This window comes from Pleurodeles waltl, chromosome 6 (genome assembly GCF_031143425.1).
Source record: "Pleurodeles waltl isolate 20211129_DDA chromosome 6, aPleWal1.hap1.20221129, whole genome shotgun sequence".
Lineage (NCBI taxonomy): Eukaryota > Metazoa > Chordata > Amphibia > Caudata > Salamandridae > Pleurodeles > Pleurodeles waltl.
This window is the reverse complement of record NC_090445.1, coordinates 215144252-215167239: the sequence shown is the minus strand read 5'-3', so window position 1 is coordinate 215167239 and position 22988 is coordinate 215144252. Positions and strand designations below refer to the sequence as shown.

General features: G+C 45.4%; 1 protein-coding gene across 19 annotated transcripts in view; it reads right to left on the bottom strand.

Moving 5' to 3' along the window:
* GRN (granulin precursor) overlaps positions 1 to 22988 on the bottom strand; it is a 1029241-nt gene that overhangs the window by 133608 nt on the left and 872645 nt on the right. For 17 of the 19 annotated variants that reach the window (XM_069237890.1, XM_069237896.1, XM_069237897.1 and 14 more), the window contains one exon: positions 18487 to 18723. The exons of the other annotated variants lie outside the window; for them this stretch is intronic. In XM_069237890.1, coding sequence (XP_069093991.1) covers positions 18487 to 18723 — 237 coding nt within the window. The remainder of the gene's footprint in view (positions 1 to 18486; positions 18724 to 22988) is intronic. 19 annotated transcript variants of the gene reach the window in all.

The window sequence follows — 22988 nt, the reverse complement described above, 5'->3', positions numbered from 1 at the left end:
AGGGGCCTATTGTGGGAAGCTGGCTTGGTGTGTGGTTGAAATCTATGGTGTTTTCGCCTTATGCAAGGTCCAGGCAACACCTATTAGTAAGTAAAAGTGTCTAGAAAGCTATGGCTCTCTAGTGGTAGCTGTGGTGAGCAGCCAATACTTATCTCAGAGTGTAAAGCATTTCCAATACCACAGCAGTCACACAGTAAAAGGAACCACACAGTGTTACAAAAATAAGGTACTTTATTACAGTAGCACTGAACTAGATCCCTTATAGGCAGTCCTCCAACTGGAGGAAAGTACACACTATATATACACAGTAATTATTAGGACTTAGCATGTAGAAAAAAACAAGCAGTGGCAAGAAATAGCAGAAAATAGCTAGGGCCCTATAGGGGCGCCAAACCATATACTAAAATAGTGGAATGCAAAGTTAGGTCCCCCATCCAAGGATGTGGAATAGTTAGAAGGGAGAACTCAGAACTCCAAGAGGTGAGTAGCCAGGTGACTCCTAACGACCAGGAGAGCGGAGATCCTGGTCTTCCCAAGGACTAACAAGGTGATTTGGGAAAGGAAGATTGCAATACCAGGACCAGTCCAGTGGAACCTAATGGTGGGTTCCGGAAGAAGAGGACCTGCAAGAGAAGGCAATAGAGTCCAGTCCACCCAGGAGTGTCCAGGTGGGACAGGAGCCACTATTCACCCATCTGTGGATGAAGATTCAGGTCGTTGAGGGAAGATGAAGATCAACTGTGGATCCAGGAGCTGCAGGGAGGTCCTTGGAGTCGTGCAGATAATGTACCATGCCGGTTGCCGGGTCACAGATGGTCAGTGGTCAGGAGAGCCACCAGCAAGACTTGGCAAATGCAAATCCGGGCAGAAGAGGATTTGCAGAGAAGACAACCAGCAAGGTCCAGGGGACTCGACCCTTGGTGGGGAGCCTGGGCTGACCCTCAGCAGTCGGAACAGCCAGTATAAGCAGTCGCAGCCCCAACAGGCAACCCACTGGCAGCAGGCACAGTAAGTTGCAGTGACGCCCAGCCAGCACACCTGGAGAGGAGTCCCACGTTGATGGAGCAGCAGAGAAGAGATTCACCTTGCAAGGAGTAAGTACTGGAGGCCAGCGCTACTTGGAGCCTGACGATCCCTTAGAACAGGAGTCAACAAGCCTTGGTTGCAGAGTCACAGTGCAGGAGTACTGTCCTGCAAGGAGAGGCGAGGGCTCACCGCCTACAAAGATGGACAGCAGGTAGGGAGGACCAAGGGGACTACTCAGTCCCACCACTTGTGTCGGAGATTCTTCCTGAAGCAGGATGGCAGAAGATCCCAGCAGCCGGTCGTCGTTGCCTTAGGTACCTGCAGATGCAGGGGAGTGACTCCTTCACTCCAAGGGAGATTCCTTCTTGCTTCTTTGGTGCAACTGAAGTCCTGCCAACCCTAGTGGCTGCACAGCTGTGGAAATGTTGCAATCACTGGAAGGAGCCTAATAAACAATGTTGCAAAGCGAGGTTGTATCGGGAGCTGTAGGCTAGTTTGGTTCCTGTGAAATCCAGCAGCGGTTCCAGTGGCCAGGAGCAGAAGAGGTCGATGCAGAGGAGTCCTGGTGGAGTCTTGCACGCTGAATCTTGGGACCCACCTGCAAGCGAGTCCCTAAACTGCCCTAACAGGGGGCTTGGTCACTCTGCTGGGTGGCCACCTATCAGAGGAGGTCACGGACATTAGTCACCTGTCCTGACCAACCAAATGCTCCCAGGGGCCTCTGCACATCTTGTTTCCAAGATGAAAGAATCAAGTGGCCACCTGGAGCAGCTCTGGGCAACACCCCTGGGGTGGTGATGGACAGGGGAGAGGTCACTGCCCTATCCTTTGTGTGCTTGGTCCCTGGACTGCTGCAAACCAGATTGTGCAAGGAAGGCACCAAATGTGAACTCAAAGCAAGCCGGTGGCCTGGGGGAGGCTACCCATCCCCAACCTTGTAACACCTATTTCCAAGGGAGAAGAGATTGCACCCCTCTCCCACAGGAAATAATTTGTTCGGTCTTCCCCTGCTTGAGCTGATCTAGCAGCAGGAGGGCAGAAACCTGTCTGAGGGGCTGCAGCAGCGTGGGCTGCCCGCAAACCCCAAAAGACTGGTAGGAGCAATACTGGGGGGATCCTGTAAGGAGCCCCCAGAGTGCATAAAATCAAGACATCAACACTTGCATTATTACTGGGGTATGATTCTGACTTATTTGATACCAAACATACCTAGGTTCGGAGTTACCATTATGTAGCTGGACCACAGGTGGTGAGTGACCTACGGCCAGTACACTGGTAAAATGGCATCCCCGCACTTACAAAGTCTAGTGCATTTGAACTGGAAACTGGAGTTCATTGGGACACCCATGCTCATGCAGTTGTGCCCTCACATACAGGAACCTGCACACTGCCCTCTGGACTAAGAGGGCCTACCATACAGGTGACTTAGAGGTGATGACAATCAGGAAAGCAGTTTTTAGTGTGAGGAGCTGCAAGGGACAATTATGGAGTGGCTCAAAACAGGCAAAGATAAGGACGAGGTTCCAATCCCACTGGGGCATTATGAACAGGGTAGGTGGGTACAAATGGGTGACTCCCTTAAGGAACCTCCCTACAATGGGAGACTTGAATAGAGAAGGTTGATCTGGCAATCTGAGAAAGGGTGAGATGGCAGATAAGTAGCCTTTAAGGGTGCCCAAGGCAGAGCCCTGCCGGGCAAGAGAAAGGATGAACAGTAGAACTTCAGAGACACCATGCCCCAAATTCGAACTACAGACATATGCCGTTTTGGTGTAGGGACACCTGGCTTCCAAGATAACATTATAGACTTTGGCAGAAGGTCAAAAGCTGTCAACTGCTGCCACTCAATCTCCATGCAAAAAGGCGGAGACTGGACAAGTTTGTGTGGAGAACAGTCCCCTGCTGCTGCGACAGAAGATCTTCCCGAAGGGGCAGTCTGATCAGAGGATCCGTGGCTCAGTAGCTCAGGATACCATACTCTTCGAGCCCATTCCGAAGCTACAAGGATTACTTGGTCACAGTCATTCCTGAACTTCTTCAGAACTCTGGGCAGAAGTGGTAATGGCGGGAAGACAAAGGACGCCAGAGTTCCACTTGAGACTAAAAGCGTCACCGAGCGAGTGCAGCCTTGGAAACTCCAATGCGTAAAACAGCAGACATTGAACGTTCTCTGCAGAGGTGAACAGATCTAACCAAGGTTCTCCCTACTTCTGAAAGAGACCTTGTGCCACCTCTGAATGGATACGCCAGTACGCCAATTGTGGGGTGTGCAAAGTCAGAAGCAATCAACTTTAGAAGGAGAGAGCACAATCACTGTGGTCCTGGTTAGCAGGATCCCAGTGAAATCAGTCAAAGCATACTGATAGCAGGCAAAAAAGAGGGTACATTCTTACACATTTGGTTCTAGAAATAAAGTAAGAGACAATATATTTTTCCAATATAAATACATTGGCCTGAAATTAGTCATTTAGTGCGTGCCTCATTTATTGACTGTGTGTGTACAACAAATGCTTTGCACGACCCTTTGATAAGCGTAACTGCTAAACTACACTAACACATAGGAGAGCATTAGTATTATCTACTTTAGCCTCGGTTAAGCCTCTGGGGGGAAACCCCTGGACTCTGTGCACATTATATCTCACTTTGAGAAAGTATATACAGAGCCAGCTTCCTACAGTGAGCCCTTGCCTTTCCTTGCAGGACAGTACCCTCTGTGCACTTCGACTCTTGCAGCAACCTTGGTGCTTGTGGTCTCCTGCTCCAAGGGATCTTCAGGCTAGGAGTATCCCCGGGCCCCATCACTTCATCCTTGCAAGGACAGTCTCACCTTTGCTGCTCCAGCGATGTGGGACTCCTCTTCAGGTGTGCTGATTGCACCTCACGGCAACTTACTGTGCCTGCTGCCAGTGTGTTGCCTGCAGGGGCTGTGACTGCTTCTGCTGGCTCTCCTGGCTGCTGAGGGTCAGCCCGGACTCCCCTCCAAGGATCGAGTCACCTGGACCTTGCTGGTCCTCTTCAGCCTTGTAACTTTTCTTTTGCCTCCTCTTGCATCTGTCACGGCTTGTTGGTGGTTCCCCTAACCACTGACCATCTGCGACCCGACGCAGGACACCATCTGCACTGCTCTAATGACTCCTCTGCAGCTCCTGGGCTCCACAGCTGGTATTCTTCCCCTGTCGACCTGGATCTTCATCCACAGAAGGAAGTGTAGTGGCTCGTGCCCCGATTGGACACTCCATTGTAGAATGGCTTGCTTGAACCTTGGCTAAAGGTTGTCCACCTTTCCTACACTGTTTGATTTTCTTTTTCTTCTGAGGCCTACTTGCAGTATCTCCAGCGGCAGCACCTCCAGAATCCTTGTCCCCTTCTTTTACAGGTCCTCTTCTTCCAGGATCCACCTTTGTTTTCCTCTTGTCTGGTCCTGTTCTTCCATTTTCTAAGTCCTCTTGTTAGTCCTTGGGAAAACAAGGTACTTACCCAACCTGGTTGCTGGGGCTCACTAAGGTATTCACCCTCTTGGGGTCCAGAGTTCTCCAAGCTCCCCTCCAACTACTCGATATCCTTGGGTGAAGGACTTAATTTCAAATTCCACTAAATTAGTATATTATTTCGCCCTCCCCTAGGGCCCAAGCTATTTTCTACAGTTTTTGCCAGTGTTTTGTATGCCAAGTTCTGATTGCTAGTGTGTGTGTGATATATATATATATATATATATATATATATATATAGTGAAAATGTCACTTACCCAGTGTACATCTGTTTGTGGCATGTTCCGCTGCAGATTCACATGCTGTGCACTGTTCCTGCCATCTAGTGTTGGGCTCGGAGTCTTACAAGTTGCTTTTCTTCGAAGAAGTCTTTTCGAGTCACGGGACCGAGTGACTCCTCCCTTTCGGCTCCATTGCGCATGGGCATCGACTCCATCTTAGATTGTTTTCCCGCATAGGGGGAGGTAGGAGTGGTAGAATGAGAATAGTAAAGATGTCCATGCAATGGAATAGATATGTATGTACATAGTTTAGTGTAAAGGAGTGTTTATTTATATATATACAGTTTTCTAATTGCAACTTAAACGGCTACAGGCTCCCGGGGAGGGTGCATGTGAATCTGCAGCGGAACATGCCACTGACAGATGTACACTGGGTAAGTGACATTTTACGTTCAATGGCATGTGTAGCTGCAGATGTACATGCTGTGCATAGACTACAAAACAGTAATCCAACCCAAAAAGCGGTGGTCAGCCTGTAGGAGTTGAAGTTGTTTGAAATAATGTTATTAGTACAGCCTGCCCTACTGTGGCTTGTTGTGTTGCTAACACATCTACACAGTAGTGCTTGGTAAATGTATGAGGTGTGGACCAAGTGGCTGCCTTACAAATCTGTCACTGGTATGTTACCTAGAAAGGCCATTGTTGCTCCTTTCTTCATAGTGGAGTGTGCCTTTGGTGTAATGAGTAGTTCTCTTTTAGCTTTTAGGTAACAAGTCTGTATGCATTTAACTATCCATCTGGCTATACCTTGTTTGTATATAGGGTTACCAGCATGGGGATTTTGGAATGCGACGAACAATTGTTTAGTTTTACGAAATGGTTTTGTTCTGTCTATATAGTACATTAGAGCTCTTATGTCTAAAGTATGCAGTGCTCTTTCTGCTACTGAGTCTGCCTGTGGGAAGAAGACTGGAAGTTCCACTGTTTGGTTTAAATGAAACGGCGAAATGACCTTTGGTAGAAATTTTGGATTTGTGCGTAGAACCACTTTATGTTTGTGTACTTGTATAAAGGGTTCCTCGATAGTGAAAGCCTGTATTTCGCTAACTCTTTGTAGCGAGGTGATAGCCACTAGAAATGCTACTTTCCAAGTTAAGAATTGGATTTGACAAGAATGCATGGGTTCAAAGGGTGGGCCCAGGAGTCGTGTAAGTACGATATTAAGATTCCACGAGGGTACCGGTGGTGTTCTTGGCGGTATGATCCGCTTCAGTCCTTCCATGAAGGCTATTATAACTGGTATTCTAAATAGTGATTTTGTGTGTTTAATCTGCAAGTAAGCAGAGATAACAGTGAGATGTATTTTGATGGAAGAAAAAGCGAGATTTGCTTTTTGTAAGTGTAGTAAATAACCTACAATGTCTTGTATGGAGGCATTTAACGGTGTGATGTGTTTTGCTCGGCAGTAGAAAACAAACCTTTTCCATTTATTAGCATAGCAATGACTGGTGGTAGGTTTTCCTGCCTGTTAAATGACTTCCATACACTCATTTGGAAGATTTAGATAGCCAAATTTTAAGAGTTCAGGAGCCAAATTGCTAGGTTGAGCATCACTGGATTGCGGTGCCTGATCTGTTGTTTGTGTTGCGTTAACAGATCTGGTCTGTTTGGAAGTTTGATGCGAGGTACTACAGAGAGGTCCAACAGTGTGGTGTACCACGGTCGGCGTGCCCACGTTCGTGCGAAAAGTATTAGTTTGAGTTTGTTTCAACTCAGTTTGTTGACTAGAAAAGGAATGAGTGGGAGAGGGGGAAAAAGCGTAAGCAAATATCCCTGACCAATTGATCCACAGAGCATTGCCCTTGGACTGAGGGTGTGGGTACCTGGACGCGAAGTTTTGCCATTTTGCGTTTTGTGGCGAACAGATCTAGGTCTGGTGTCCCCCACTAGCGAAAGTACTTTTGTAGTATCTGGGGATGTACTTCCCGCTCGTGGGTTTGCTGGTGATCTCAAATGAGATTGTCGGCTAATTGATTGTGAATGCCTGGAATATATTGTGGTATTAGGCGAATGTTGTTGTGAATTGCCCAATGCCAATTTTTTTATGCTAGGAGGCATAGTTGTGATGAGTGTGTTACCCCGTTTGTTTAGGTAGTACATTGTTGTCATATTGTCTGTTTTGACAAGAATGTGTTTGTGAGCTAGAAGAGGTTGAAATGCTTTTAGTGCTAGGAAGACTGCCTGCAGCTCTAACTGATTTATGTGTAGTTTTTGTTGACTGTCCCATTGTCCTTGTATATTGTGATTGTTGAGGTGTGCTCCCCACCCCATCATTGATGCATCTGTTGTGAGAATGGCGTGAGGCACAGGGTCTTGAAAAGGCCGCCCTTTGTTTAAATTTACGGGGTTACACCATTGAAGCGAATAGTGTGTTTGGCGGTCTATCAACACTAGATCTTGGAGTTGACCCTGTGCCTGCATCCATTGTTTTGCAAGGCACTGCTGTAAGGGCCGCATGTGTAGCCGCACGTTTGGGCCAATTGCAATGCATGATGCCATCATGCCTAGGAGTTTCATGACAAATCTGACTGTGTAGTACTGCATCTCATTTTTGGGTATTGCTTTTTATTATATTAAGTGATGTTTATCTGACTGCTTATTCCTTGTTTGTTTTTAAAACTTGTCTTGTCCCTTTTAACTGTACTTTTACCTTATTTTTTTAGTGTCTCCCTGTTTTTAGCAGTCCTCTCTTTCTTTGTTGTGTATTGTACTTTAATGGTTTGTTTTTACTCACCGAAATAAAGTAATAATGGAATGGGTGTAGTACTGATTTGGTTGTATCTTTGGTACCATGGTGTGGAATGATTGTACCCTTTGTGGGCTTGGACTGGCAATTGCTTTTTGAGAGTTGAGTGTTGCTCCCAAGGATTGTTGAAGTTGGGATGGTTGCAAGTCTGAATTTTGGTAATTTATAGAAAACCCTAGTGTGTGTAGGTTATCTATTACGTAACGTGTGCGATTTTGACACTGCTGTCTAGTGTTGGCTTTTATTAGCCAATTGTCAAGATATGGGAATACGTGCATGTGTTGTCTCCTTATGTGGGCCGCTACTACTGCAAGGCATTTGGTAAATACTCTGAGGGCTGTTGTTATTCCGAAGGGTAATACTTTGAATTGGTAATGCTTTCCTTGTATGACAAACCTGAGGTATTTTCTGTGAGATGGATGGACGGATGGGTATATGTATGTATGGAGGTATTTGTAGAGCGCATTCCGGCCCGGGGGCATCGAAGTGCTGACTAAGGGAGAGCGGCAATGTCAAAGAAAGAAATCAGGCAATTATCGAGGAAACAGCCAAGTCTTGACCCGTTTCCTAAAGATCAGATAGTTATGCTCTTTCCTCAGCTCCAGCGGAAGAGAATTCCAAGTCCTCTCAGCCGCTATAGTGAAGGCTTTATCCCCCCACTTCACCTTCTTAGTGCGGGGCACCTGGATGAGAAAGGTAGTGGCCGACCGCAGCAACCGTGTGGGTCGGTGCCAATGAAGTTTAGTAGTAAGATACTTGGGCCCAATCCCGTGCACGGCTTTATGGGAAATACAGAGCGCCTTAAAGGATATCCGTTGGGCTATTGGAAGCCAATGAAGATTTTTAAGGCTTTCCTTAGCAGAGGCAGATCGTGGCAGATTCAGAATTAGTCTAGCAGATGTGTTGCGTATCAGCTGCAGTCTTAAGAAATTTTTTATCCAAGTTAAGCAGAAGGGCATTACCATAGTACAATCTGGATCCGACCAACGCCAAAGTAGCCGCCACCATTCTTTAGTTCGAAAAGGGAACATTTTCTTCAGCTTCCTCAACGTCCACAAGCAGGTTTTTATAGTCCGATTAACTTGCGGTTGGAAAGACAAATGATCGTCGAAAAGAAATCCTAGGTTTCTCGATGTGGAACCCGGTAGGGGCACTGCATATAAGGTGGGGGTGAAACCAAAAGAACGTATAAGTTCTGCCAGAGGGGCCATATAAACATTAAACAAAGTGGGGCTAAGTGAGGATCCCTGAGGGACCCCACAGGGCAGAAGGTAGGCCGGGGACCTAAAGTCTCCGCAACTTACGGTAGACCACCTGTCCGTGAGGAAGGACTCGAGCAGCTTCAGAGTCTGGTCCCTGATCCCCATATAATGTAGGCGTTCTAACAGGATGTGGGGGGCAATGGTGTCAAACGCCGCAGAAAGGTCTAGTAGAACCAGCACAACACCCTGTCCCTCATCAACCAACCTCTGAATATTATCAGATGAGGAGATGAGGGCCGATTCCGTGCTATGGAATTTCCGAAATCCATGTTGCGACGTATCAAAACCCTCTGAAACCGACAGAAAATTTACCAGTTCTTTGTTGATAAATTTCTCAAATATTTTAGCCAGCAAGGGAAGCAAAGCTATAGGACGAAGATTGGTAAGATCATCATGTTTCCCAGTTTCCTTCTTTTTTAAAGGAATAATAGTAGTTTCCTTCCATGCAGATGGATAAATGCAGGAAGTAAAAACTTCTTGGAAAACGGGGATTAGCGCAGATACTGTCAGTTCCGGGACAAGATGCAAAATGGCTGGCGGGCATGTGTCCAGTGGCGACCCCATTTGCATTCGCGGAGCAGCTTACCGAGCATATCTTGAGATGGCATGTTGAACTTGGGCAGTAGCCTCCGGTTGTTAAGTGCGGCTGAGCATAGACCAGGAGAGACCTCGGCCGCGGTGTTGGGCGGAGAGTCCTGAGTCTTAGCTAAGGTAAAGCTAGAATGAATGTTTAGAATTTTACTTTTAAAAAAATCTGCAACTTTGTTGCAGAATTCTTGTGAGTTGTCCAGCTTAGGCGCACAAGGCTGGGTGGTCAGGACATTGATAACTCTAAACAACTCTCTAGAGGAATTAGCTGCGTTCCTAATTTTACTCGTAAAATATTCTGATTTAGCTTTAAGACTGTTGTTTAGTGCTGTTTCCAGGGGTTTTGCCTTAATACTTTTCCATTGTCTAATAAGTTTATTCGAGGGTGTACGTGTCGGAAAAAACCACAGTGTATGTGCGAAGTGAAAAGTCAAAAGAGTGATCCGTCCACGCAACCAGGGTCGTAGTAAGTTGTATATCCACCTCAGGGTGGGTATGAATACCATTGAGGGTGTGGCCAGCTACATGAGAGGCCGAGCCTTCCTTTAGAATCCAATCTAAGGAAACCATCAGATTGAGGAATTTCGTAACCAGCCGGTTGCTACTGTCGTCGAAATGAATGTTAAAATCCCCCAATATAATTGCCTTTGGTGCCATGACCAGCGGTTCCAGCAGGTCTGTGCACTCGGCGAGGAAATTAAAGAGAGGGCCAGGAGGGCGATATACTAAGAGCCCTTCTGCGACTAAAGAATAGCCATCAATAAGTTTAAAGGCCATCATTTCACATACCTCCGAGAGTGCGCTCCCACCAGTCAAAATACAGGTGAGATCCGACCTACAAATGATGGCCAATCCCCCCCCTGCCCATAGTTCTATCGGCTCTGTAGTAAGAGTAGTATATGAAAATACGCATCTTTTAAGTCCAGTGTTGACATGTATTCTCCCGGTTTTAGTAAGGGGACTACATCCTGTAGTGTCACCATGTGAAAGTGTTCTGATTTGATGAATAGGTTGAGAGTCCTGAAATCTAAAATTGGTCTTAGTGTTTTGTCCTTTTCGGGAAATAAGGAAATATAGGGAATAAACCCCTGTTCCTTTTTGTTGGTGAGGTACTAGTTCTATGGCTTGTTTTGTTAATAGTGCCTGCACCTCTGTTTGAAACATTGCTTGATGTTGCGACAACAGTTTTTGCGCTCTTGGGGGAATATCTGGAGGAAAATGTGTGAATTCTATACAGTAACCAAGTTGGATAATTGATAGGACCCATGTGTCCGTGGTTACGTCTGACCAATGTTTGTGGTAAAATCTCAGTCTTCCTCCCACAGGTTGTGTGTGTTGGGGGAGGCTCACTGGCAAGTCACTGCTTGTTATTAGTTGCCTGCTTAGTGGGCTGAAATTTCCCCCTTGACCTTGGGAATTGTCCCCTGAAGGACCTGCAAAACCCCCTCTCTGATATCGTGATTGGTAGGTGGGTTTTGTTTGAGAGGTGGATGTTTCTGGAGGCTGTTATCTGAAACCTCCCCTATATTGCGGTTTTCTGAATGTCCCTCTATATTGGGACGAATAGAGCGCTCCCATGGCTTTGGCCGTATCAGTGTCCTTCATTTTTTCGATGGCTGTGTGATCGTATCTGATTATTAGATATTGCTTGTCCCTCCTCTACCACTTGCTGAGCTCTTTTTTTGATATTCCTTGGGGAGATGTTGGATGATATCGCTCATCTCTTCCCAATGAGCTCGGTCATAACGTGCAAGAAGGGTCTGAGAGTTTGCAATGCGTCACCGATTGGCAGCTTGTGACTCTACTTTTTCATGCGTCGAACTTCCTACTCTCCTTATCTGAAGGTGGTGCATCTCACGATTACTACAAGTTGGCTCTCTTTCTCGCAGCTCCAACCACTACAGAATGTGGGGGCAGCTGCTGTGTAATGAACACTGGGTCTGACGGTGGTGGCTTGTATTTCTTTTCGACCCGTGGTGTAATGGCTCTTCCTTTCACGGGCTCCTAGAAGACTTGTTGGGCATGTTTAAGCATGCCTGGGAGCATAGGCAGGCTTTGGTAGGTAGCATGCATGGAGGCTAAAGTATTAAATAGAAAATCGTCCTCCAATGGCTCTGAGTGCATGCTTACATTATGGGATGCAGCAGCCCTGGCCAAGAATTGGGTGTATGAGGTGCTATCCTCGGGTGGAGAGGGTTTTGAAGGGTAGCACTCAGGGCTATTGTCCGAAACAGGGGGATCGTAGAGGTCCCAGGGGTCTGCATCCTCTTGCGACTGCACAGTGTGTGTGGGTGACTGTGCAGTGGGAGTAGCAAGTGGTGACACTGTTCTTTGTGGTGAATGTGGAGGCGAATGTTCTGGCGAAAAATGGCGAGACGGCGATTTATCCCTGGGCACTTTAGCCCTTGGCTGTTCAGTGTCTGATCGTCTGTGAAAACCAGTTTTCTTTTTAATTTGAGAGGAGGTGTAGTTTGGATCTTCCCAGTATCCTTATGGATCTGTATCCTTGCCTGTGTTGCATCAAACTCCTCCATTTGAAGTTCCTCCTCAAATCTGTCTCTTAGTTGCTTAGAGAGTCCATGTTCCTCGGAGTACGAGGATCTTTTCGGCTCCGAAGCTGTTTTTTTTGGCACCGAAATGCCCATGCTGACAGTAGGCCTCAGCTCCGAAAGGCTCTTTCCAGGCTTTGCCGACTCGATGTTGAGTTTTCTCGGTGACGGGTTCTCGGCTCGAGTCCGAAGACTTTGGCACGATTTTGGCCTTTTCAGTGCCGAAGACGTCGCTTGGTCACCGCTTGATTTTTTATGGGTCGAGCCATGGCCTTCCGGCAGTGGCGTCCCAGAGGCCTTCTGTTTTGTCTCTGACTGACTGTGGGCTTGGGTCGGGGCAGGCGTACTCACGTGTTGGCCTGCTGTTGATGGTCGGTCTGCGTCTGAGTCGTCCGAATCCGAACCTTGGATGGAGATAGCCATCTTGTCTTCTTCGACGTAGAGGTGCTCTGAACTTTGACGCCATTTGCATCCGCCTCCCCCTCCGATCCCTTAAGGTCTTTTTCGATTGAAAGGACTTGCAGGCCTCGCAAGTATCTTCTCTGTGGTCCGGTGACAAACACAGATTACAGACCCGGCGTTGCTCTGTGTAGGGATACTTGGCGTGGCACTGTGGGCAGAAACGGAATGGGGTCCGGTCCATTAGGCTTTGACGTCTTCTGTGGTTGGGCCGACCAAGCCCTGGCTGGGTGCGGAAGCCCCGAAGGGCCACCAAACCTGTGTTTCTCCGGTGTCGATGCAAGATGTTTTGTGATCGAAAACAATACTGACGAATTTCGGTGAATTTAGTCTTTTTACGATTCGAACACACGGAGCTAAAAGGAACACGTCAGAACCCAATGGCGGAAAGAAACAATCTAAGATGGAGTCGATGCCCATGCTCAATGGAGCCGAAAGGGGGGAGTCACTCGGTCCCGTGACTCGAAAAGACTTCTTCGAAGAAAAACAACTTGTGACACTTCGAGCCCAACACTAGATGGCAGGAACAGTGCACAGCATGTGCATCTGCAGCTACACATGCCATCGAACATACATATACAAATAAGAAAAAACTGCAACGACTACAGGCTTCCAGGGAGGAGGCAGGGTGCATGTGAATCTGCAGCACTACATGCCACGAACAGATGTACACTAGGTAAGTGACATTTTCCGTTTTATGGCATGCGTAGCTGCAGATACACATGCTATGCATAGCCTACAAAGCAGTTATTCTCCCCATAAATTGCGGTGGCTAGCCTGTAGGTGTTGGAGTTGTTTGAAATAATGTTTTTAAGACAGCATGACCAACGTTGGCCTGTTGCTTTGAAAATACATCTACACAGTAATGCTTTGTAAATGTATGTGGTGTAGACCATGTGGCAGCTTTAGCTATCTCTGCCATTGGTATGTTTCCTAAAAATGCCATAGATGCACCTTTTTTCCTAGTGGAATGTGCTTTAGGTGTGAATAAAAGTTGTATTTTTGCCTTAATGAAATATGTTTGTATACATTTAACAATCCATCTAGCTAACCCTTGTTTAGAGATAGGATTACCTTGATGTGGTTCTTGAAAGGCAACAAAAAGTTGTTTAGTTTTCCTAAATTCTTTTGTTCTATCCACATAATACATTAGAGCTCTTTTAAGATCAAGAGTGTGAAGGGCTCTTTCTGCAGTTAAACTGGCTGTGTGAAAAAGACTGGCAATTCCACTGTGTGGTTTTGGTGAAAAGGTGATACAACCTTTGGCAGATATTTTGGATTGGTTCTAAGTACGACTTTGTTTGTGTACTTGGAAAAAAGGTTCAAGAGTGAATGCTTGTATATTCGATACTTCTTAATGAAGTAATCGCTACTAGGACAGCAACGTTCCAGGTTAAAAATTAAATCTCACAGGAATGCATGGGTTCAAAAGGAGGGCCCATTAGTCTTGTGAGGACAATATTCCAATTCCAAGCAGGAACAGGTGGTGTTCTAGGTGGAATAATACGTTTTAGTCCTTCCATGAAGGCTTTTATAACTGGGACTCTAAAGAGTGAGGTATGTTGTATAGTCTGCAAATATGCTGATATTGCAGTAAGATGAATTTTAATAGATGAGAAAGCTAAATTTGACTTTTGTAAATGAAGTAGGTAGTATACATTATCTTGTATTGATGCTGTAAGTGGGTCAGTATTTTTAGATTGACAATAGTAAACAAATTGTCTCTATTTGTTAGCATAGCATTGTCTAGTTGTAGGTTTGTGTGCTTGTTTGAGAACGTTCATGCATTCTAATGGAAGTTGCAAGTATCCAAGCTCTATGACTTCAGGAGCCAAATCGCTAAGTTGAGAGCACTGGGATTTAGGTGTCTGATTTGTCATTTGTTTTGTGTTAGCAAATCTGGTCTGTTTGGAAGTTTGTAGTGAGATACTACTGACAGGTCTAGGAGTGTTGTGTACCAATGTTGTCATGCCCACGTGGGGGCTATGAGTATCATGGTGAGAGGTCTGACACAGTTTGTTAACCAGAAATGGAAGTAGTGGGGGGGGGGGGGGGGGGGGGGGGGGGGGGGGTGAAGCATAAGCAAATATCCCTGACCAGTTGATCCAAAGAGCATTGCCCTTTGATAGAGGGTGTGGGTGTCTGGATGCGAAGTTTTGGCATTTTGCGTTTTGACTTGTTGCGAATAGGTTTATTTGTGTTATCCCCCACTTTTGAAAGTACTGATGAAGTACCTGAAAATGAATCTCCAATTTGTGTGTCTGTTGGTGGTTCCTGCTTAGGAGATCTGCCAGCTTATTGTGTATTCCTGGAATGTATTCTGCTAACAGATGAATGTCACTGTGAATTGCCCATTTCCATATTGTCTGGGCTAAAAGGGACAGTTGAGATGAATGTGTCCCCCATTGTTTTTTCAGGTAATACATGGTTGTAAGGAAATGCCTTCCTTGGCATGGTTACCCCCTAACTTTTTGCCTTTTGTTGATGCCAGGTATGATTGAAAGTGTGCTGGGACCCTGCTAACCAGGCCCCAGCACCAGTGTCCTTTCCCTAAACTGTACCTTTGTTCCCAGAATTGGCACAGCCCTGGCACACAGATAAGTCCCTTGTAAATGGTACGAAGGGCCCTGTGGCCAGGGAAGGTCTCGAAGGGGTGCAGCATGTATTATGCCACCCTGGGGACCGCTCACTCAGCACATGCACACTGCCTCACAGCTTGTGTGTGCTGAAGGGGAGAAAATGACTAAGTCGACATGACACTTCCCTCAGGATGCCATGCCCACCTCTCACTGCCTGTGGCATAGGTAAGTCACCCATGTAACAGGCCTTACAGCCCCAAGGCAGGGTGCACTATACCGCAGGCGAGGGCATAGTTGCATGAGCACTATGCCCCTACAGTGTCTAAGCAAAACCTTAGACATTGTAAGTGCAGGGTAGCCATAAAGAGTATATGGTCTGGGAGTTTGTCAAACACGAACTCCACAGTTCCATAATGGCTACACCAAAATCTGGGAAGTCTGGTATCAAACTTCTCAGCACAATAAATGCACACTGATGCCAGTGTGGGATTTATTGTAAAATGCACCCAGAGGGCATCTTAGAGATGCCCCCTGAATACCAGTCCGACTCCTAGAGCTAGGCTGACCAGTTTCTGCCAGTCTGCCACAACCAGACGAGTTCCTGGCCACATGGGGTGAGTGCCTTTGTCATTCTGTGGCCAGGAACAAAGCCTGTACTGGGTGGAGGTGCTTCTCACCTCCCCCTGCAGGAGCTGAAACACCTGGCGGTGAGACTCAAAGGCTCAGGCCTTTTGTTACAGCACCCCAGGGCATCCCAGCTAGTGGAGATGCCCCCCCCTCTAGCCACTGCACCCACTTTTGGTGTCAAGGCAGGAAAAGATAATGAGAAAAACAAGGAGTAGCCGCCTACCAGTCAGGCAACCCTTAAGGTGCCCTGAGCTGAGGTGACCCATGCCTTTAGAAATCCTCCATCTTGAGTTTGGAGGATTCTCCCAATAGGAATAGGGATGTGCCCCCCTCCCCTCAGGGAAGAGGCACAAAGAGGGTGTAGCCACCCTAAAGGACAGTAGCCATTGGGTACTGCCCCCCCAGACCTAAACACACCCCTAAGTTGAGTATTTAGGGGCGACCCAGAACCCAGGAAATTAGATTCTCTCAACCTACAACAAGAAGGACTGCTGGCCTGAAAGCCCAGCAGAGAAGACAGAGACGACAACTGAATTGTCCCCAGCCCTACCGGCCTGTCTCCAGACTCAAAGAACCTGCACAGCGACGCATCCGACAAGGACCAGCAACTTCTGAGGACTCAGAAGACTGCCCTGAACCTAAAGGACCAAGAAACTCCCAAGAACAGCGGCACTGTTCAAAACCTGCAACAACTTTGCAACAAAGAAACAACTTTTAAAGAACACTGTTCCCACAGGAAGCGTGAGACTTCACACACTGCACCCGATGCCTCCGGCTCGAGTTCAGGAGAACCAACACCGCAGAGAGGACTCCCAGGTGACTACGACGACGTGGGCACCCCGGGTTGACCTCCCTGCACCCCCACAGCAACGCCTGCAGAGAGGATGCAGAGGCTCCCCCGGACCACTACTGCCTGGTAACAAAGGAACTGACGCTTGGGCCAAGCACTGCACCTGCAGCCCCCAGGACCGAGAGGAACCACCTACCAGTGCAGGAGTGACCAGCAAGCGGCCCTCATCCTAGCCCAGTCGGTGGCTGGCCCAAGAAGCCCCCCGTGCCCTGCCTGAATCGCGTAAGTGACCCCCCGGGGCCCTTCCTTGCTTTCAATAGTAAACCCGATGCATACTGTGCCTACTGCAACCAGCCACCCCTGTGGCGCTGAGGGTGTATTTTGTGGGCTTGTTTGTGTCCGCCTCCAGTGCTCTACAAAACGCCCCTGGTCTGCTCCCAGAGGACGCAGGTACTTACCTGCTAGCAGACTGGAACTGGAGCACCCCTGTTCTCCATAGACGCCTGTGTGTTTTGGGCCCTCCTTTGACCTCTGCACCTGACCGGCCCTGTGTTGCTGGTGCTGTGGCTTTGGGGTTGCCTTGAACCCCCAACGGTGGGCTGCCTATGCCCAGGAGATTGACGGTGTAAGTGCTTTACTTATCTGAAAAACTTAACCAAACTTACCTCCCCCAGGAACTGTTGATGTTTGCACTGTGTCCACTTTTAAAATAGCTTATTGCCATTTTAACCTAAACTGTGTGTACTACTGTTTTAAATCAAAGTTCTATACTTACCTGTGTGAAGTACCTTGCATTTTATGTACTTACCTCAAATCTTGAATCTTGTGGTTCTAAAATAAATTAAGAAAAAATATTTTTCTATATAAAAACTATTGGCCTGGAGTTCAGTCTTTGAGTGTGTGTTTGTCATTTATTTCCTCTGTGTGTACAACAAATGCTTAACACTATGCTCTGATAAGCCTACTGCTCGACCACACTACCACAAAATAGACTATTAGTATTATCTAATTTTGCCACTATCAACCTCTAAGGGGAACCCTTGGACTTTGTGCACACTATCTTTCACTTTGAGATAGTATATACGGAGCCATCTTCCTACAATGGTTGTCATATTGTCTGTTTTTATCAGAACAATCTTGTGTTTGAGAAAGGTTGAAACGCTTTTAGGGCAAGGAACACAGCTAATAATTCTAAATGGTTTATGTGAAAATTTCTCTGTTTCGAATCCCATTCACCTTGAATGGTAAAGTTGTTGAGATGAGCTCCCCAACCTATCATTGATGAATCTGTTATTGTGGTCTGAGGCACAGGGTCTTGAAATGACTCAGAAAAGACTTCTTTGAAGAAAAACAACTTGTAACACTCAAAGCCCAACACTAGATGGCGGAATCATGCATAGAATGCGTATCTGCAGCTACACATGCCATCGAATATATATATATATATATATATATATATATATATATATATATATATATATATATATATATATATATAGATAGATATATATATAGATATAGATATACACACCCTTTTTTTAATGGGTAATGTTGATATTCAGCCGTATAGAGGCAGAAGGAAAAATGAACAAATGTCTGATTACTCACCTTCAGGCTGTGAAACAGAAAAGGCACAAGGAAGCAGACCAAAGATTCCGACAAGGAATATACAACCAACAACACAGATAAGAGGGGGCCAAGCAGGTGGGACATTCAGTAACTGATATGCTGCTCTAAGTAGTCCAGTAATGTTCTAGCATAACACTGCTCTACATACACTTCCATAAACATGTGGAATTCAATCTATTCTACATTCTACCCTCTCAATACAAAATGGAGATGGCCATCATAAATAGATTTATCTGGGGTCACAAAGAGCTCTCCGGCTTCATGTGATACTTGTGTGCCTCAACAGAAAAGGGCAATCTCTGTTGAGCAGATCTCATGAAAAATGTTTAATTTCTTTCTGTAGGTCTTGAATGTGCCCTTCATCAATTGGCCTTCAACAAACCCACCTGTAATTAGTAAGGGAGCAGCAGTGACAATTAGGCATGTGATCTAAGAAAGGCTTGTGGTAGAAATAACACTCACCTTCAATATAGGACAACAACCCCATTCTCCTGAAGGTACTCTGCAACAGGTATTGCCATCTGGACAGCTTGATGTGTCATCGCAGCGTACTTCCCTGTCTTGCAGTGTATCTTTTACTTGAGCTGGGATCTTAGTGAACCAGGGCACTGAATAACCTGCACGGAGGCAGACTTCTTGCTCAACGCTACAACTGTAGCCATTGGGACAACAATGTACATGATCTGTACAGCACACTGCCTGGAAGAAGAAAAAGTCCTGAGTGTATAAAATCACATCCACCCATTTACCAGCACACAACACCCACTGCAGACTCAACGGGATGAAGTACAGTTTGAGAAAATGCAATATCAAGGATTATTGTCTATCATCTTTTAAGTGCTACTGCAAACTATAAAGACCTTTAAAAATATGAAACTACTTTTCAAACATTGTGTTGGTTCCATCCATGGATTGTGCTTTTTCCCTAAAAGATACAACAAAAAGAGCGGGACATCTAAAGAGGAAAGGTCCATGTTACACATCTAATTCATGAGAGACCCAATAACCTAGTCCTCGCACAAATAGACAAACCACGTTAAGTTAAAGATTACCTCCTGTCTAGGTGTCCAATGGAGGAATCTATGCAAGAGCAGTTCCATCTGCTAGAATGGCGAGTGTCCACTTAAATGGCAAGCTCCTGCTGCTCAGAGTAGCACTGAGTCAAGTTACTGCAACCAACGGATCTAAAGGCTTATAACTGTATGCAGATACCACCATAAATAATGAGAGAAGACTGTAGAATGAGAGAAGACTTTAAACTCAATGAGTTAGTCCGTGTTCGCCAGAATGTACCTAATCCAACAAAAGTGTCAGTGCTGCAGTAACTGTGCAGAGTTGGCTAAGAGGAACAAAAAACAAAAAACAAAGGGGCCATGATGTGCAATATAGGGCATGAATAACAAATGCCATAAAATCCAAAACTTAAAACAGCATGAAATACATTTCAAAATCTCAAAAATAAAAGTCAACCTGACACACTAACTACAGATCCTTACCTTAACACAACGTTGGCACTTAAAAATACACATTCTTATCTACAGAAAGCCTTTGCCAGTACCACAATAATCATGTGTTCTTGGTGGGCAACCCATCTGTAGCCAAAAACATGCACTACAAAAACATTTATAACTAAGAACTAACAAATGTGCACTTGTGAAAAGAGGAAGCCCTCTCATTCAATATAAATAGTCCATACAGTCACAAAACGCCTGTGTGTGTGTGTGTGTGTGTGTATATATATATATATATATATATATATATATATATATATATATATATATATATATATATATATATAACACTTCGTTTGGCGTTTCTCTCTCTGCACCTAATCGCCAATGGTGCTGGAATGAGACGCGCGCCACCTCGTCTTTACTTCAAACACAGTTCCTTAAAAATCATTAAGGCTCCAGCACTCCACGATAGTTTAAACCAGTAGGTTTATTTTAACAAAACAGGAACGTGTTTCGGCATGACCGCCTTTATCAACCAAAGGCGGTCACGCCGAAACGCGTTCCTGTTTTGTTAAAATAAACCTACTGGTTTAAACTATCGTGGAGTGCTGGAGCCTTAATGATTTTTAAGGAACTGTGTTTGATTATATATATATATATATAATGTCACTTACCCAGTGTACATCTGTTCGTGGCATTAGTCGCTGCAGATTCACATGCTGTGCACATCCCGCCATCTGGTGTTGGGCTCGGAGTGTTACAAGTTGTTTTTCTTCGAAGAAGTCTTTTCGAGTCACGAGGGACTCCTCCCATTTCGACTCCATTGCGCATGGGCGTCGACTCCATCTTAGATTGTTTTTCCCCCGCAGAGGGTGAGGTAGGAGTTGTGTATACTAGTAATAGTGCCCATGCAATGGAGTGAATACGTATGTACATAATGTAGTCTAAAGTAATATATTTTAAAATTTCCAAATGGTCAAGATCAACTTCTAAACGGCTACAGGCTCCCGGGGAGGCGGGTGGGCGCATGTGAATCTGCAGCGACTAATGCCACGAACAGATGTACACTGGGTAAGTGACATTTTCCGTTCGATGGCATGTGTAGCTGCAGATACACATGCTGTGCATAGACTAGTAAGCAGTTATCTCCCCAAAAGCGGTGGTTCAGCCTGTAGGAGTTGAAGTTGTTTGAAACAATGTTCGTAGTACTGCTTGACCTACTGTGGCTTGTTGTGCCGTTAACACATCTACACAGTAGTGTTTGGTAAATGTAGGAGGCGTAGACCATGTTGCTGCCTTACATATTTCGGTCATTGGAATATTACCTAGAAAGGCCATGGTAGCACCTTTCTTTCTAGTTGAGTGTGCTTTTGGTGTAATAGGCAGTTCTCTTTTTGCTTTAAGATAGCAGCTTTGAATACACTTAACTATCCATCTAGCAATGCCTTGTTTAGAAATTGGATTTCCTGTATGAGGTTTTTGGAAAGCAACAAATAATTGTTTTGTTTTACGAATTAGTTTTGTTCTGCCAATGTAGTACATTAACGCTCTTTTGATGTCTAATGTATGTAGTGCTCTTTCAGCTACGGAATCTGGCTTTGGAAAGAACACTGGTAATTCCACTGTTTGATTCAAGTGGAACGGTGATATAACTTTTGGTAAAAATTTAGGATTTGTCCGTAGAATTACTTTATGCTTGTGTATTTGAATAAATGGTTCTTGTATGGTAAATGCTTGAATCTCACTCACTCTTCTTAGAGATGTGATGGCAATTAAAAATGCAACTTTCCATGTTAAGTATTGCATTTCACAAGAGTGCAGGGGCTCAAAAGGTGGACCCATGAGTCGTGTTAAGACAATGTTGAGGTTCCATGAAGGAACTGGTGGTGTTCTTGGTGGTATAATTCTCTTTAGGCCTTCCATAAATGCTTTTATGACTGGGATCCTAAATAGTGAAGTTGAGTGCGTAATTTGCAGGTAAGCTGAAATTGCGGTAAGATGTATCTTTATGGATGCAAAAGCTAGGTTTGACTTTTGCAAATGTAGTAAGTATCCTACGATGTCTTTGGCAGATGCGTGTAAGGGTTGAATTTGATTAATATGGCAGTAATAAACAAATCTTTTCCACTTATTTGCATAGCAATGTCTAGTGGTAGGTTTTCTAGCTTGTTTTATGACCTCCATACATTCTTGTGTAAGGTCTAGGTGTCCGAATTCTAGGACTTCAGGAGCCAAATGGCTAGATTCAGCGATGCTGGATTTGGATGTCTGATTTGTTGTTTGTGTTGTGTTAACAGATCTGGTCTGTTTGGTAGTTTGACATGAGGCACTACTGAGAGGTCTAGTAGTGTTGTGTACCACGGTTGTCTTGCCCATGTTGGCGCTATTAGTAGGAGTTTGAGTTTGTTTTGACTCAATTTGTTTACCAGATATGGAAGGAGTGGGAGAGGGGGAAAAGCGTAAGCAAATATCCCGGACCAGCTCATCCATAATGCATTGCCCTGAGACTGATCTTGTGGGAACCTGGATGCGAAGTTTTGGCATTTTGCGTTTTCTTTTGTTGCAAATAGATCTATTTGTGGTGTTCCCCAATTCTGGAAGTAAGTGTTTAGTATTTGTGGGTGTATCTCCCATTCGTGGATCTGTTGGTGATCCCGAGAGAGATTGTCTGCTAACTGGTTCTGAATTCCTGGAATAAATTGTGCTATTAGGTGAATGTGGTTGTGAATCGCCCAATGCCATATTTTCTGTGCCAGGAGACACAACTGTGTTGAGTGTGTCCCTCACTGTTTGTTTAGGTAATACATTGTTGTCATGTTGTCTGTTTTGACAAGAATGTGTTTGTGGCTTATTATGGGTTGAAATGCTTTCAGCGCTAGAAATACTGCTAATAGTTCTAAGTGATTTATGTGAAACTGTTTTTGCTGATTGTCCCATTGTCCCTGGATGCTGTGTTGATTGAGGTGTGCTCCCCACCCTATCATGGAGGCATCTGTTGTTATCACGTATTGTGGTACTGGGTCCTGGAAAGGCCGCCCTTGGTTTAAATTTATACTGTTCCACCATTGAAGCGAGGTGTATGTTTGGCGGTCTATCAACACCAGATCTAGAAGTTGACCCTGTGCTTGTGACCATTGTGACGCTAGGCACTGTTGTAAGGCCTCATGTGTAACCTTGCGTTTGGGACAATGGCTATGCATGAGGACATCATGCCTAGTAGTTTCATCACCATTTTGACTTGTATCTTTTGTTTTGGATACATGGCCTGTATTACATTGTGAAAAGCCTGAACCCTTTGTGGGCTTGGAGTGGCAATCCCTTTTGCTGTGTTGATTGTCGCCCCTAAGTATTGCTGTGTTTAACACGGCAGAAGGTGTGACTTTGTGTAGTTGATTGAGAAACCTAACCTGTGTAGGGTTTCTATGACGTACTTTGTGTGTTGTGAACACTGCTGTAGCGTGCTGGTTTTGATTAACCAATCGTCTAGGTACGGGAACACATGTATTTGCT